Source organism: Apodemus sylvaticus, chromosome 3, assembly GCF_947179515.1.
Source record: "Apodemus sylvaticus chromosome 3, mApoSyl1.1, whole genome shotgun sequence".
Classification (NCBI taxonomy): Eukaryota; Metazoa; Chordata; class Mammalia; order Rodentia; family Muridae; genus Apodemus; species Apodemus sylvaticus.
In genome coordinates, this window is record NC_067474.1 from 98,983,674 (window position 1) to 99,001,928 (window position 18,255).

An 18,255-nucleotide genomic window follows, 5' to 3' on the forward strand; every position below is an offset into this window, starting at 1 on the left:
GACATGACCCCAAGCCCAGGTCAAGCTGACTTGTATCTAGCTAGTGAAGTTGCTGTCTTCCAGGCTGCTACTCTTTTTCTTCCTGTGCATTATTCAACCTCCATTTTCTTATGTGTAAAATGAGTGGCTTCACACACTGACCTGGCTCATCATGAGGACTAAATACAAAACTCAATGAAAATCTTGGTGTTCTTCAGAACTACTTACTTCCACTAGCCTTCCAGGCTTGAATGTAAGATGCCCCACCATCTTGTGGAAAGGATAATCTCGAATGTGTGCAAAGGCCTACATACAGTAGACTAGTACCTTAACTCTTATCCTGGATAATGTTTGCACCCTATTATAGAATTGACTTCTCTCCTCAGTAGCAAGGGACAGGCTTCATGCAGTGGCCTTTCTAAGACTATGCACTGTGTCACTGGTGGTTCATCATATACCCCAATACTGCAGCTGTGATAAGAACCAGATTCTAATTTCCAGAGCAAATCCAGCAGCAAGTGCTGTGAAGTCACATGCCTCAGTGTCCATATGCCATGCTTCTTAGGCAAATGGATGGAGCTAGAGAACATCATACTAAGTGAGGTAACCCAGACTCAAAAGGTGAATCATGGTATGCACTCACTAATAAGTGGATATTAACCTGGAAAACTGGAATACCCAAAACATAATCCACACATCAAATGAGGTACAAGAAGAAAGGAGGAGTGGCCCCTTGTTCTGGAAAGACTCAGTGAAGCAGTATTCGGCAAAACCAGAACGGGGAAGTGGGAAGGGGTGGGTGGGAGGACAGGGAAAGAGAAAGGGGCTTATGGGACTTTCGGGGAGTGGGGGGCTAGAAAAGGGGAAATCATTTGAAATGTAAATAAATTATATCGAATAAAAAATTAAAAAAAAAAGTAGATGTAATGCTGATGGACTTTTACAAGAACCCAGCTACTGCTTAATGTCTCTAAGCTCCAAGGAGTAGATCACAACCCCTTTCATGTACCATTGGCAGGGGAACCTGTTTTTCATGTTGTTAGGATTATATAGGATTTATAGAGAATTAATGTATGTAAAAAAGTTAAAAATGCAGTCTGCGGATTGCTGTCCCAAAGGTAGGTTCATACATGGATAGCATACTTCTGTGGATGGTTTCTCCACTGTGTGTGAGCACAGCAAGGGAAACTGGTTCTCTCATCATTAGAGGAGTTGTCCCTCTTAAAACTTTGCCAATGTGTGACTTCTGTTTGTGCAGCCCTATGTACACCTCCAGATGGCTTACCTTACATGCTGTCTGTCTGGAAGGAGAAGAAAACCTAGGACTCAGGTGCCTTCCTGCTGATATCACAGTTGTAAGCAGGGTTCTTTCCTTCATTCTGTAACTTCTTTCATTGCTCAGGTGGCCCGTCTGATGTCTAGAAACCACAGTGCTTTAGCTGTTATATTACTTCAATTTTACCAACAGTTATGGACCATTTCATCAGCACCTACTTTCATTTTCATTTGGTTCTACCTCTCACTACAAAATTTGGGAAAAATATTTTCCAAATACTCTATATATGCCTGCCTCTGAGCCATTGACACTTTAGAGACTTCCCTTGCTACTTGGTGTTTCATTCCCCAACACTACAAATCTGATAACCTATCCAGGTTCCTGTGAATTGGGTCCCCAGATAAATTGGGACATAGATCATTCTAAGGATAAGTTTCTATTGGACAATGAAATGCAGAATAACTATTACTTGATTTGACCCAAGTACTGAACTATTCTAGCTGTCGGTCTTAGGGCTGTTCAGCTGAGACTGTGTTGGCATAATCGGTTCTGGTATTTACCACAGATTTATCAGATGGAAATCATGCTGAGATGAGCCAGTAGTGGCAAGAAAATGACATTATTTGAATGGAGGGAAGTTCTGATATTCATAGCAGATATAGAATGATCTTCTACCACAGTTTGTGTCCCGAATGCTTGGTATTATTTTATGCTTTAGACTTGCTTGTTGACTGGCCTGGAGCAATGGATCAATGCTATTGGATGATTGATTGCTGTGCTTTCCAACAAAAAAAAAAAAATAAGCATATGCCTCATCAAACATTTCATTTAAAAGTCCGTACATGGTACCAAAGACCTAGAAATGACATTTTTCTAATGAGTAATTTTATAAATATATTTTATATGATTGCAGAACCATGATTCAGACCTTAGTTTTCTTATTATTTGCCTGATTTGTCGAATACTGGCAAAAAAGAAAGCCAACAACAGCAGATGTTAACTGGCCATTCTTATTCATCTAATAACGGAAATAAAATAAATATTCCAATGCAAAATGGACTATTTCTTCTGTTCAAAAGCCATTTACTTTAAAAGTATTCTTTCAAAATTTTATGCATGTATAAGATGTATTTAGATCATCTCCATCTTTTCCTCTACCCCCAACTCTTCACAGATACTTCTCCCAACTTCACCTTTTTCAATAGCCCACCAAGTCCTATTGGTGCTACCCATATGCACAATCATGCTGGACAGCATCCACCAGAGCATTCATCATCTATAACAGGTCCTACTGGGGGGGGGGAGTGATTCTCCCATCTTCAGTAGCCATCAGCTGTCACTATCTCCTCAGCTAGTGAGCCCCATCCCTCTTCATGATACATTAGTTACTGGTTCCATTTTGTGAAGGTCTTAAGCTGGTACTATTCCTTCTGTAAGTTTATGAGGGCAGAGGCCCTGTCATGCCCAGAAAGCATTATTTTGCAACAATCTTCCCCAACCAGTGGCTCTAAAATCTTTCTCTCCCATGGGGTTTCCTGAGTCTTGGTGTGGAGGGTTGGTGATAACAGATGCCCCATCAGTCATGTCTGAGCGTTCCACTTTGATCAGCTCTGGGTCCCTCTATTTACTGCTGTCAGATGTGCACAAGAGAGATTATCTGGAGGGGGATGAGAGTTGCGCTAGTTTGGTAATATGGAGGACCTGTTGGCTGGTTTTGATCATTTTCCTACTGGTGAAACATTGCCATAAAGACAATTTCATGGTTGTTACTTGGACCCATCCTTAGTTAAAGTCTTGGTCTTATCTGACTCTGTTGCTGAAATGTGTATCCTATTTTCAGGGCCAGTGTCATAACCACTGTGTTTAAAAGTGGGCATGACTATCTGAAACACTGAAATGAAAACTTTGCATGTATATGGTGAGAGTTAAATACAACCCATGAGCTATATATACTGAAGTCTAGATTTTTGGTTTCAGATGGAACCAGCACCGCTTTCAGCAACCTATTACCACCTATTATTTTTCAGCAAGCTTCATTTTCCCTTAAATATCTATAACTCAAATTTTATACATTTAAAACAATAATGCTTGAGTGGGCAACTCAGGGTGAGTCACAAGACAAGGGATTAAACTAGAAATTGGGGCACCTGTTGGCAGAAACACAGAGAAAATGGGCCTTTCATGAAACAATGAAGCCCCCATAGCTGGATCTACAGCTTGAGCCCATATTAAAAACTGCTTTGTTTTCTGCTCTGATGCACAATCTAGAACCATCTTCTCTGTCATATCAATATTTTAGTCTCAGCAAGGAGAAATCCCTTGTTCTGCATATCCATCTGAACCAAACTGAACCAAACTGAACCGGAAAGGCCAGCCAGCAGGCCCCTTTCCAAAAACAGTTATTCCAAAGTCAGGCAGAGATTTTAGAATTTTGCCATTTGGATCGCTGTGGTGGTTCAAATGCTCTTAAGTTAAGCCAGTTTAGAACTGATGGTTCTTCATCTTAGACTTTTAATTATGTGCTTTGGAGTTAATGGTTGTATACAGATCCATGCCGGTGTGCATTTATGAGAGTGTTTATATGTTGTCTGTATATGGTTCCATTTTTGTGTGTTACATAATAATTTAATCAACCTAAAACACTAGTCTAAAAAAAAAATGCTGGCAACAAGTGACAAGGGCTGCAAATTTAAGAGAGAAATAAACAAAAGTTGAATCAGGCCAGACCCAAGAACTGCTTATGTTGAAGACTGTCTTAAAGACAGCAATAAGCAAATATTTTGGATTTTAAATGGTCTGGAAGGAATTGCTCAAATGTTGTTTCTCAAAAAGGAGGAAAATCACTTTCTCTAACATTAAACACAAGCACAGTTGAAATGAGCTGTGTTTATCATATGTACTAAAAGAGAACTTGGAATTTCTTCTTTGAGAAGGAGATCTGGGACTTGTATCTAAAGCAGCACAAGATCTCTTTCAGAGTAATGTGGCCATTTACTGTGAAATGTAGTGAGAATATAGCATTGTTGTAGACTTTTAAATACTGCCTTTGACAAGACACATGAAATAGTAATGTTAAAACTTGAAGGGATTTGATTATAGCGGCGGTTCTCAACCTGTGGGTCACTACCCTTCTAGCCAACCTCTACCTGCAAAACTATGGTTCATAACAGTAGCAAAATTACAAGTAGTAAGCAGCAACAAAAATAATTTTATTTATGGATTGGGGTCACCAAAACATGAGGGACTGTACAGGGTTGTAGCATTAGGAAGGTTGAGACCTAATGATTTACCGCAAAACACACGACTCTTCTATCATTCTCTCAATGTTTTCTTGAGAAAGAGACAATGCACTAAGTATGTCAGCCTCACCACACATGGAAGCAGCTCGCATTAAATTTATACAAGTTAGATAATTACATTTTTTTTCATTTTTACTGTCATATTTGGATCTCATCAAAGTTGACTCACTTTGTTACTTTGTGAACCACACAGTATGTGTGAGACTGCTTCTGTTTCAGGCACCCTGTATTTGAGTAAGATATGGAAAACTGCACTGTAAAAATGTATATTTGTTACAGAAATAGTACTTCAGGACCCCCACTGTATCTCTCTCTCCAGCCCTCCCCCTTTTAGAAACTAGAGATGGAAGCTAGTACCTTGCACATGCTTACACATGCTATGCAAGTACCCTGCCTCTTACTGAGCTGTATCCACAGCCTTCGCTTTACTGTGCTTAAAGACAAGGACATACCCAGTCACTTGGGGCAGCTTTGAATTCTCTATAACCCAGGTAGTACTTGACCTTCTGGTCTCCTAACCTCAGGCTTCTAAAAACCTGAGGTTCCAGGTCTGTGTAATCAAGACCAGCTCAACAAGCCTATCATCCACTCGTGGAGGGCAAATACAATTTTTTCCCAAAATATGTGATGAGTTTATTTATTTATTTATTTATTTATTTATTTATTTATTTATTTATTTTGCAAAGAAAAGAAAGGACTTCAGTGGGGCAGAAGTGTGTGAACTCTCTCACTAGCTAATCTAGTGACTCAGAGTGCCTCTATTGCACTAGTGAGACTTTGGAATTCAATTCTTCAGGAAGTAAACAGACTGTGAGGTTCCTCATGGGGTTCTGTTACCCATGCTGTATGACTCCAACTTCTGGCAGCTCGTACCCCCAAAGAAATGCAGTGATGCAGGTGGTTTCAGGACACAACTGCGAGAACCCAGGGATTGCAGGGAAGTAATACTTGTAGAGTGCAGTGCACTTCCATCTACCTTATAAACATATGTCCTGTACCTTAAAATGCCCAACCATATGGATAAATGATGTGAATACAAATACATTAAATAAATTTAATATTATTTTTAAATAACATTAAATAAACCTGGGAACAAGGCTTAAATTACTTTTTTATTTAGGTCCTCCATGTTCTTAAACATATATTTGCTGCAAAAGTGATCTTAATATTGACCATTTTAACCACTTTTAAGTGCACACAATTCAGTGGCATCAAGAATATTCACATTATTAATACAACAATCATCACCATCGCTCTGCAGAACATTTTCACCTTCTTAAAAGAAAATTCTATACCTATTAAACATAAACTCCTTAGGTCCTCTGTCCCAGTCCTTAATAACTACTCTTCTATTTCTCTGTCTAGAATATGGCCACTGACAGTACCTTGTGTGATTGGAATCACTCAGCGTATATCCTGATGTGCCTAGCTTATTCACATAGAATAATGTCTTCAAGGCTCACCCATGTTGTTCCAGTTTCTTTTAAAGGCTGAGTATCATCCCATTGCATGTTTCTTTTACATTTTGTAAGCATCCATCTCTGCATGGACTTTGGCTTCCTTTTGCCCATGAATTAGCTGTGAATCCTTTTGGTGATTCATTAATGTAAAGTATTTTTAGTATTCACTTTTTAGGATAAGAAAACAACCATAAAGAATCTGTGTAGAAGTTTCTGGAGGCAAGAGGCTCTGGAACCAGGATATCCTCCCACTATGTGCTGAATAGATCATATTTTTGGCTTACAATCCTAGACACCCTAGCTCCCCTTTCAATGATTTAGGACTGGAAATTAAACATGTGCCAGTTAAAACTCTACTTACATGGCTGCAGAAAATAAAATGAATGCTTTACACCAGCACTAACCTTAAGTTGAAACCATTCAGCTAATCAGAGAGAGAGAGAGACAGAGAGACAGAGAGACAGAGAGACAGAGAGAGAGAGAGAGAGTTGTGGCATAACTATGGTGTTCGCCACATTTGGTAAAGAGGGAAATTAAGGCTTTTGTGATTTATAAGTTATTTGATTAAAGGCAATAAAGCATAGAATCCATACTCAAACTCATACTTTCTAACACCAAAGCGTTTTCTAGAAACTATAGGACAAACATTACTGTAAAGACTGTGAGGTACAACATGGAGACCAGAATATGACAGCAGTTACCTTTACAACAGATGCCCTTTCTCCTGAGAAGCTTATACAAAACCAATCCATCTGTCTGGAAGAAATCTCTGCATCCCTGAGAACACTTCATATAATTGTTCCAATTAGCAAATCTGCAACCTGAGAATGAAATTGTTTCATAAAACATGTTGGTTGTGTATGTTGTGGTCGGGTTTGAGAAGCTGTGCTGGTATGTACATAGCTAATCAAGGAGCATCAGTACCAGTGTGGGATAGGGAGTACATTGATCCACAACAAGGTGACTTCAATGCACTCCATCTCCCTCTCACTTAGGTATGTCTTGTTGCAACCTTATTTTCCAATTAGTCTCTGAGTGTGATCATTTATCTTAGGTCATTGCCTAGTGGCCATAAACTCAAAACTCATAAAGTCAAATAGACATGTATTATTAAAGTGAAAAGAATCAGGAATCGGCTTTTCTTTGGAGTGTGATCTTCACAGAGAGACAGGCACCTAAGGTTAAGATGAAGGTTTAAGGGGTGAAAGGAGACAAGATGTTAATCAGTCATCTTCTCATTGCTTGCAGAGTTCCAGGACTGCACGCTCAGAGGAAGACCGTGAAGGCCTCTGGGATGCCTGGGGTCCTTGGAGTGAGTGTTCCCGAACCTGTGGTGGAGGTGCCTCCTATTCCCTGAGACGCTGCCTGAGCAGCAAGTAAGTTCTGACCCTCCTGGGGACTTTGAGAGTCAAAGGTAGCTGGAGTGAAGCAGGGATTGGTGGGTGGGGTTATGCAAAGCATTGTGTTGCTCATATAGAAAATGACTGGGGCGGTAGCAGTGGCTGCTCCAGCTGAAGGGCCATCAGCAGTGGAACCAAGGCGACACAGGGTCCAGTTAGGCCCTGCGCCCACGACCACTGACCTTCGCTGACCAGCCGGGCGGCAAGCAACTGCGGTTCTGCGGAGCCTTTCGCTGCACGGAAGCCACTTCAGAACTCGGCTGCCCGCCAGTCAGGAGAGACTCACCGCCATCTTGATCCCGGGCTCCAGAGATCGGTCAGACTGAGGTACACAAACATAATCCTAGGCCCAACACCGCAGGGGTCTGAGCCAGACGGGCGTTGGCCTGCACCCAGGCCCTGGGCTGTTCGAGTGGCCATCGGGGCGCCAACCCAGCCAGGAGTTTTTTTTTTTTTTTTTTTGCCCCGGCCGGTGCACGCGCCGCCATTTTGCCTACAGGAGCCAGAGTGCTCGGGAGGGCAGAGACTGCTAACAAGCGTAGCCTGAGGCTAACAAAACGGGGGTCTAGGCCCCAAAAGGCACAGGACTGACCCCAAGAACTGGGCGGCTTGGTGGGCCATCTGTGTGTCAACCCGCCCAGGAGGTTATTAGCACAACAGACTCTCCCGGTGCTTTCGCGGAGCGCGGACGCGCACGCCCGCCATCCGGGTCACCTGGCGGACCCAAATAACAGACATAGCCCTAGGGGAACTTTGCTCGGACCTTGGCCTCCCAGGCGTTTGCCTGGACTCAGGGCCCGGGCGACAAGGCTAACCTAGTGTGCGCCAGCCCGGTTGGGGAAATCGGCTGCCCAGCGGAGTGAGCGGAGCACAGGGGAGGTCACAGCAACATTCACCTTCGGAGCTCCCTGGGGGTGCACACGGGTTCCACCTGGTCCACAGACACAATCTGGGGCAAGGCCTCAGGCAGAAGCCCCCAGCTCAAATCTCTCCGCTTCAGATCAGCCGGGGTGGCCGCCACATCTCCAGGTCCCTCAAGAGGCTAGTGGGGGCTTCCGGGCGGCCAGCTGGGAAAAGTCGGTGTGCTCCGATAAATCCTGCGGGCCCCAGCGGGAGCCTTCAGGTGCCTGCTTTGGGATCTGAACAGCCTGGAAAACAGCACCCTGTCTATAGGCAGTGCAGAGTGTAAGCTGTGCACCAGAGGCCAACGGGGAAGGGGCAGCTTGCACTGGTGAGTCCAGCACTGACAAGACCAAGTAACACCAGTGAGAGCTAGATGGCAAAAGGCAAACGCAGAAACGTCACTAACAGAAATCAAGGCAATATGGCAACATCTGAACCAAATTCTCCTCTACCAGCAAGTCCTGGATACCCCATCACACCAGTAAAACAAGATTTGGATTTAAAATCACTGGTCATGATGCTGGTACAGGAACACATGAAGGTCATTGAGGAGAAAATGGATCAAAAGTTAGAAGCCCTTGCAAGGGAAACACAAAAATCATTGAAAGAAATCCAGGAGAATACAAAAGCCAACAAGGAGGAAATGCAAAAAACACTTAAAGAAATACAGGAGAACTTTGCTCAACAGGCTGAGGTCATGAAAGACGAAACACAAAAATCTCTTAAAGAAATACAGGAGAACTTTGGTCAACAGGCTGAGCTCATGAAAGAGGAAACACAAAAATCTCTTAAAGAATTACAGGAAAACACAAACATGCAAGGGAAGGAGCTAAGCAAAACCATCCAGGATCTAAAATCAGAAGTAGAAACAACTAAGAAAACTCAAAGGGAGACAACTTTGGAGATAGAAAGCCTTGGGAAGAAATCAGGGGACAGAGATGCAAATATCAACAACAGAATACAAGAGATAGAAGAAAGAATCTCAGATGCTGAAGATTCCATAGAAACCATGGACTCAACAGTTAAAGAAAATGCAAAGTGCAAAAAGCTTGTAACCCAAAATATCCAGGAAATCCAGGACACAATGAGAAGACCAAACCTAAGGATTATAGGCATAGATGAGAGTGAAGATTTACAACTTAAAGGGCCAGCAAATATCTTCAATAAAATTATGGAAGAAAACTTCCCTAACCTAAAGAGAGAGATGCCCATGAATATACAAGAAGCCTACAGAACTCCAAACAGACTGGACCAGAACAGAAATACTTCCCGTCACATAATAATCAAAACACCAAATGTTCTAAACAAAGAAAGAATACTAAAGGCAGTAAGAGAAAAAGGCCAAGTAACATATAAAGGAAGACCTATCAGAATCACAGCAGACTTTTCACCTGAGACTATGAAGGCTAGAAGGTCCTGGGCAGATCTCATGCAGACTCTAAGAGAACACAAATGCCAACCAAAACTACTATATCCAGCAAAACTCTCAATCACCATAGATGGAGAAACTAAGATATTTCACGACAAAACCAAGTTCACCCAATATCTATCCACAAACCCAGCCCTAAAAAGGATAATAGGAGGACAACACCAATACAAGGAGGGAAACTCCACCCTGAAAAAAGCAAGATAGTAACCTTTCATCAAACCCAAATAAGTTAAGCAATCAAATTTAAAAAATAACGTCAAAAATGATAGGAAGTAACAATCACTATTCCTTAATATCTCTTAACATCAATGGACTCAATGCCCCAATAAAAAGACACAGACTAACTGACTGGATACGTAAACAGGACCCTACATTTTGCTGCTTACAGGAAACACACCTAAGGGTCAAAGACAAACACTACCTTAGAGTAAAAGGCTGGAAGACAATTTTACAAGCAAATGGTCTCAGGAAACAAGCTGGAGTAGCCATTTTAATATCAGATAAAATTGACTTTCAACCCAAAGTCATCAAAAGAGACTCTGACGGACACTTCTTGCTGGTCAAAGGAAAAATACAACAAGAAGAACTCTCAATCCTGAACATCTATGCTCCAAATGCAAGGGCACCCTCTTTCATAAAAGAAACTTTATTAAAACTCAAAGCACACATTGCACCTAACACAATAATTGTTGGTGACTTCAACACTGCACTTTCCTCAATGGACCGATCAGGAAAACAGAAACTAAACAAGGACACAATGAAACTAATTGAAGCTTTGGACCAATTAGATTTAACTGATATATATAGAACATTCTATCCTAAAACAAAAGAATATACCTTTTTTTCAGCACCTCATGGTACCTTCTCCAAAATCGACCATATAATTGGTCACAAGACAGACCTCAACAAATATAAAAAGATAGAACTAATCCCATGCCTCCTATCTGATCACTATGGAATAAAAGTGGTCTTCAATAGCAACAGAAACAACAGAAAACCCACAAACACGTGGAGATTGAACAATACTCTACTCAATGACACCTTGGTCAAGGAAGAAATAAAGAAAGAAATTAAAGACTTTTTAGAACACAATGAAAATGAAAACACAACATACCCAAATCTATGGGACACAATGAAAGCAGTGCTAAGAGGAAAACTCATAGCCCTGAGTGCCTCCAAAAAGAAAATGGAGAGAGCATACATTACCAACTTAATGACACACCTGAAAGCCCTAGAACAAAAAGAAGCTATTTCACCCAGGAGGAGTAGAAGGCAGGAAATCATCAAACTCAGGGCCGAAATCAATCAAGTAGAAACAAAGAGAACCATACAAAAAATCAACAAAACTAGGAGCTGGTTCTTTGAGAAAATCAACAAGATAGATAAACCCTTAGCCAGACTGACCAAAGGGCACAGAGAAAGTATCCAAATTAACAAACTTAGAAATGAAAAGGGAGACATAACAACGGAAACTGAGGAAATCCAAAAAATCATCAGATCCTACTACAAGAGCCTGTACTCAACACAACTGGAGAATCTGGAGGAAATGGACAATTTCCTTGACAGATACCAAATACCAAAATTAAATCAGGACCAACTAGACCATCTAAACAGTCCCATAAAGCCTAAAGAAATAGAAGGAGTCATAGAAAGTCTTCCAACCAAAAAAAGCACAGGACCAGATGGTTTCAGTGCAGAATTCTACCAGACCTTCAAAGAAGAGTTAACACCAATACTCTTCAAACTATTCCACAAAATAGAAACAGAAGGAACACTACCCAATTCCTTCTACGAAGCCACAATTACGCTGATACCAAAGCCACACAAAGATCCAACAAAGAAAGAGAACTTCAGACCAATTTCCCTTATGAACATCGATGCAAAAATACTCAACAAAATTCTTGCCAACCGAATCCAAGAACACATCAAAACGATCATCCACCATGATCAAGTAGGCTTTATCCCGGGAATGCAGGGTTGGTTCAATATACGGAAATCCATCAATACAATCCACTACATAAACAAACTCAAAGAACAAAACCACATGGTCATTTCCTTGGATGCTGAAAAAGCATTTGACAAAATTCAGCATCCTTTCATGCTTAAAGTCTTGGAGAGAACAGGAATTCAAGGCCCATACCTAAACATAGTAAAAGCAATATACAGCAAACCGGTAGCCAGCATCAAACTAAACGGAGAGAAACTTGAAGCAATCCCACTGAAATCAGGGACCAGACAAGGCTGCCCCCTTTCTCCTTATCTTTTCAATATTGTACTTGAGGTACTAGCTCGGGCAATTCGACAACATAAGGAGGTCAAAGGGATACAAATTGGAAAGGAAGAAGTCAAACTATCATTATTTGCAGACGACATGATCGTCTACCTAAGTGACCCAAAGAACTCCACTAGAGAGCTCCTACAGCTGATAAACAACTTCAGCAAAGTGGCAGGTTACAAAATCAACTCAAGCAAATCAGTGGCCTTCCTATACTCAAAGGATAAGCAGGCTGAGAAAGAAATTAGGGAAATGACCCCCTTCACAATAGCCACAAACAGTATAAAGTATCTTGGGGTGACTCTTACCAAACATGCGAAAGATCTGTATGGCAAGAACTTCAAGACTCTGAAGAAGGAAATGGAAGAAGACCTCAAAAAATGGGAAAACCTCCCATGCTCATGGATCGGTAGAATCAATATAGTTAAAATGGCCATTTTGCCTAAAGCACTATACAGATTCAATGCAATACCCATCAAAATCCCAACTCAATTCTTCACAGAGTTAGAAAGAGCAATTATCAAATTCATCTGGAACAACAAAAAACCCAGGATAGCTAAAACTATTCTCAGCAACAAAAGAAAATCTGGGGGAATCAGTATCCCTGACCTCAAGCAATACTACAGAGCAATAGTGTTAAAAACTGCATGGTATTGGTACAGTGACAGGCAGGAGGATCAATGGAACAGGATTGAAGATCCAGAAATGAACCCACACACCTATGGCCACTTGATCCTCGACAAAGAGGCTGAAAACATCCAATGGAAAAAAGATAGCCTTTTCAACAAATGGTGCTGGTTCAACTGGAGGTCAGCATGCAGAAGAATGCGAATTGATCCATCCTTGTCTCCTTGTACTAAGCTCAAATCCAAATGGATCAAGGACCTCCACATAAAGCCAGACACTCTGAAGCTAATAGAAAAGAAACTGGGGAAGACCCTTGAGGACATCGGTACAGGGAGAAAGTTTCTGAACAGAACACCAATAGCGTATGCTCTAAGAGCAAGAATTGACAAATGGGACCTCATAAGGTTACAGAGTTTCTGTAAGGCAAAGGACACCGTCAAGAGGACAGATCGGCAACCAACAAATTGGGAAAAGATCTTCACCAATCCTACATCAGATAGAGGGCTAATATCCAATATATATAAAGAACTCAAGAAGTTAGACTCCAGAAAACCGAACAACCCTATTAAAAAATGGGGTACAGAGTTAAACAAAGAATTCTCACCTGAAGAACTTCGGATGGCGGAGAAGCATCTTAAAAAATGCTCCACTTCATTAGTCATTAGGGAAATGCAAATCAAAACAACCCTAAGATTTCATCTTACACCAGTCAGAATGGCTAAGATTAAAAATTCAGGAGACAGCAGGTGTTGGAGAGGGTGCGGAGAAAGAGGAACACTCCTCCACTGCTGGTGGGGTTGCAAATTGGTACAACCACTCTGGAAAGCAGTCTGGCGGTTCCTCCGAAAACTGGGCACCTCACTTCCAGAAGATCCTGCTATACCACTCCTGGGCATATACCCAGAGGATTCCCCACCATGTAATAAGGATACATGCTCTACTATGTTCATAGCAGCCCTATTTATAATTGCCAGATGCTGGAAAGAACCCAGGTATCCCTCAACAGAAGAGTGGATACAAAAAATGTGGTATATCTACACAATGGAGTACTATTCAGCCATTAGAAACAATGAATTCATGAAATTCTTAGGCAAATGGATGGAGCTAGAGAACATCATACTAAGTGAGGTAACCCAGACTCAAAAGGTGAATCATGGTATGCACTCACTAATAAGTGGTTATTAACCTAGAAAACTGGAATACCCAAAACATAATCCACACATCAAATGAGATACAAGAAGAAAGCAGGAGTGGTCCCTGGTTCTGGAAAGACTCAGTGAAACAGTATTTGGCAAAACCAGAACGGGGAACTGGGAAGGGGTGGGAGGGAGGACAGGGGAAGAGAAGGGGGCTTACGGGACTTTCGGGGAGTGGGGGGGGGCTAGAAAAGGGGAAATCATTTGAAATGTAAATAAATTATATCAAATAAAAAAAAAAAAAAAAAAAAAAAAAAAAAAAAAAAAGAAAATGACTGGAAGGGAAAGGAAAGGAAGACACAACAAATTACACTGAAGAAGTTTTGGGTTGTTGTTATGACTACCTCTAGGTATTTACATACTGTTATATAACAAACAAACAACTCATATAATTTATGAAAATTCAGTTGTTTGGATGTAAGGTCTGGAAGAACAACTTATTATTTGAAATGGTTCTGGACTCATTAGTTAAGATATGGAACTCTTTGTAGAATGTGTGAGTTATGGTGATAATAATATCACCATATTATCATCAACATTCCATGGTTACCAGACAGTTTATCAATGAATGAGACGTTGGCTTTGTTGTTATAGGCTTTCTGGTAGAAGCTATTCCTTAAGGATGTTGAGTTTCATAAATGATGGATTTTAATATAAGAAGGTTTGGAAAGATAGAAAGTTCAACAGAAACTGTGGCATGGCTGTTGAGAGAGACTATTGAGAGAGATAACCCAGAGACAGAGGTTGCCAATGGCTTCTAGGCAGAATGGAAAATGCCCGGGGCCTTTGAATGGAAAGTTTTTACTAAAAGTAATAATAATTCAAAGCTGCTTTCTGAGCTGTGTGGTCTTATGACTAGACTTGTCTCCAAACTATAAAATATAAAGTACCATGGCCGTGTTTTTTAATGAAAGATTTTATTTGACAATGAAAAGTGTTAAAGGCGGGAGGAGGAAGGAATGCTTAGTCAATGTCACTGAGCAATAGAAAGCGTGGGGTAGAGGAAGGTACATGTTCACCCATTCTCTTAGGCATCTTTAGGTTTTAACTTAAAAGGTTTTCATACAAGTATATATCGTGCATTGAGCACACTCCCTACAATAGCACCCCACGGTCCTTGGCCCCTTTTAGTCTTGTAAGTGCCCTTTCTGACCTTGGACAGCTACTTGCACATCATATGTGCACAGATGTATACATGGAATAATAGTGAGAATAAAATATACAGTCGCTGTCTTTGGGATTAAGCCCAGTTTCATACATTTTCCTTTAAAAGACATAACTACTCCCTCTGACTGTAAAAATTGCATTATACATATTCTGTATCTGATCCTCCTTTCTTGGACACTGTTTGTTTCACAACTTAATGGCTAGTGCTACAAGAAGTTTTGTTGTACACCTATCTCTGTGATATGTTGACTTGAACTATTTGGGTAAATACTCAGGAGTGGCATAGTTTTATTTCTCTTCTTGTCTTATTCCCATTGATGAGACTTTAAGTATGGCATTTTATGAATGGAGAAAAGAGGTATACTTGTCTTGTTCATGAATTTGGTGGCAATGCTTGAGTTTTACCCTATTAAGTTTAGTGTTAGGATTTACATAGAACCTCTCCTGTGTTGAGCTAAGTTTCTTATAGTCTCATGAAGGGAAACTGAGTTATGTCAGAACCCTTTTCTACATATGTTGAGATCATGTGATTTCTGTATTTACACACATTTGTGTGATATGATTTATTGACATACATGTTGTGTGATAACTGCATCTCCAGAGAAAGCTGACTTGATACAACTGAATAATCATTTTCAATATGATCATAGATTCGCTTTGCAAATATTTTATTTAGAATTTTTCATACATGTTATCAGGGGGGTTTATCCTGTAATTTTCATTTCTGCTGTAGCTTTTATGGTTTTAGTATCTGGATAATATTGGCTTCATAAAACAAGAGATTGATACCATTCCTTCCTTTTCTGTTCTTTGAAATAGTTTCATAAGCATTGCTGTTAGCTCTTGCTTCTTAATTGTTTATTTATTTTTTTAATAACAACCCTATAAGTTGCCAAGCATCTATACTCCCAATACTCCAGAACTCCCCCCATGTCTTTCTGTACCCAGTTGAACAGTCTACAGATCTTTCATCTCCTTTGCCAGTAGACAAACATTTTTCTTTTCTTTCTATAGTGTAGTCATTTCTTAATTTGCTTACAATTTTACAATATCCCCATTATTTAAGTCAATTGCTCTTTATCTTTATCTTGTTCTAGGTCTTCTTGTGTCTCCAGTGATATTAGAAATAGTTTTAAAAATACAACATTTTATAATACCTTCTCTTCCTCCTAGGTATCTTTTATTTAATATAATTCTCACTAAATTTTTGGCTTGCTTTCTTCACTAGTGATCGTCCTGGGTACCACAAGCCAGGCAAGTGCTCTACCAACTGGGGTACATCCTATCTCTCTAATGCCTACTGAACTCTGACAGTCTATCCACTCATTAAGAAAGCAGATGAACCAGAACAGCACTGGAAGCTTAGTATATGAGTAGACTTGTTACCAAATGGACTTCTAAAGTAGAATTATATTTGGGGTGAGGGGTATTGTCTAACTCTAGCTGACCTTTCTAGATTGGCAAATTCATCTCCAAGCTTTAAATTCTTAAGATCTGCCTTTATGTGTGTCTTTCTCCCTTACAGCTTTCAGAATGCGTTCTTCATTTTGTATAATGACTTAGCTATAACATGATGAAGGCTGGCTGGAGGAGGGGTCTTTTCTGCTGTTGTATCTTTGGTGTTTCAAATACCCCTGAAATTAAATGAGAATCCCTTTCTCTAAAGTTGGGGTTCACGACCCTCTAAATCAATTTAGCAAAGCTCATCTGAACGCAGGAAGACGATGCAACATGCACAGGGCTTGCACAGGTCTCCACTGGGCCCTCAGTATTTATCATGGCTTGTAGTTTAGTGTTTGATGGGATTCCCAAGTGTGTAAACAAGTGGGTCTCTGATTCTCATGCCTTCTCTTGGGCTCTTTTCTTTCTGTTGGTCTGTCTTATCCAACTTTTATATGATGTTTTTAGTTTTATCTTATTATATTTTATTTTGTTATGTTATTATTTATGAGAAGCCTGTTGTTTTCTAAAGAGAGAAAGAGAATGGAGCTGGAGGGTAGAGGAGGTAGGGAGGAACCTGAAAGAATAGAGGAGAGAGGGAGGGGAAACTATAGTTAGAATACATTGTAAGAAAAAGTAATCTATTTTCAACAAGATGGAGAAATGTAAAATGTTTTCTATGTCTTTAGCAAGAAATTCCTCTCCTTCTTTGTCCATGCTCTATAGATGTGAGCTTTTCATAGTGTTCTGTAGGTTGTCTGAGCTCTATCACACATTTAATATATTTATCTTTGCCAGTGTCTCTGAGCTTCCCAGTTCTCCCATCTTGTCTTTAAGAATTGATATTCTGTCTTCTCCTTGACCCTTGCTGTTGGCCAGTCTTCCCATGGTGCCTTTTGTTTGGTATGTTGAGTTTCCCATTTTCCGAGTGTTTTTCTTCAGTTTTTCACATTACTAAATTTCATTCTTGTGTCCTGTATTGACCTCCTTCTTTTACCCAGATGTTTGTTGGTGTTCTTTGAAAATCTGTGTTTCTTTGATTTCTTCTAACATTCTTTTGGGATTTTTTTTTGTGTGAATCCCCCCCCTAATTTACTCCCACTGGAACCATTAATGTGGGTGAGTGATGTTTTGGGGGTGTCATGTTACTATGGTTGTTCATATTTCCTGTGAGTTTTGCATTGAGGCTTATATGTGTGGGATTAGGCTATTGGTTGAATTTTTTTCAATCATTTTTAGCTCTCATCAGGAGTCTGCAGTGGTGAAGGCACATGAGGTTATAGCAGGGTTGAGATGTTGTTTCTTCTGATAGACTGGGATTGGGGGCATCAGGCTTGTTTCCCAGATCTCCCTAGAGAATAGAGTACTTCTGTACAACAGGACACTATCAAAGGTAGGTTTACTATATAGGTACACTAATAGCCAAATAAAAATTAATAATCATTTGAGCACCAATCACTTTAAGGAATAGACAAACGTGGATAGTCCTATGTACAATAATATATTAGTTGGGGTGTGTAAGAACAGAAGAAAAACTCAGCAGGCTGAGATAAATGATTCATATTAGGTGTATAAGAACAATAGAATGCAAACGTGCGAACAGAAAGGATGGGGAGGGCATGAAGCCTTTTGGATTAAAAAAGAATAAAGGCATGAGATCAGCTAAAACAATTAAACAACCTGCACTCAGGAGGCTGAGACACAGAAGCTCAGTAAACCAAACTAAGCTATGTTGTTTAGGAAAACCTATGCAAGGGAAGTAGGCCAAGGAACGAATGGGGGGTGGGGAAAGACCCAGAGAGAG

At 40.4% G+C, this 18,255-nt stretch overlaps 1 protein-coding gene across 4 annotated transcripts in view; it reads left to right on the forward strand.

Moving 5' to 3' along the window:
- Positions 1-18,255, forward strand: part of Adamtsl1 (ADAMTS like 1) — a 383,172-nt gene that overhangs the window by 24,293 nt on the left and 340,624 nt on the right. For all 4 annotated transcript variants that reach the window (XM_052176711.1, XM_052176713.1, XM_052176712.1 and 1 more), the window contains exon 2: positions 7,263-7,390. In XM_052176711.1, the coding sequence (XP_052032671.1) occupies positions 7,263-7,390 (128 nt within the window). The remainder of the gene's footprint in view (positions 1-7,262; positions 7,391-18,255) is intronic.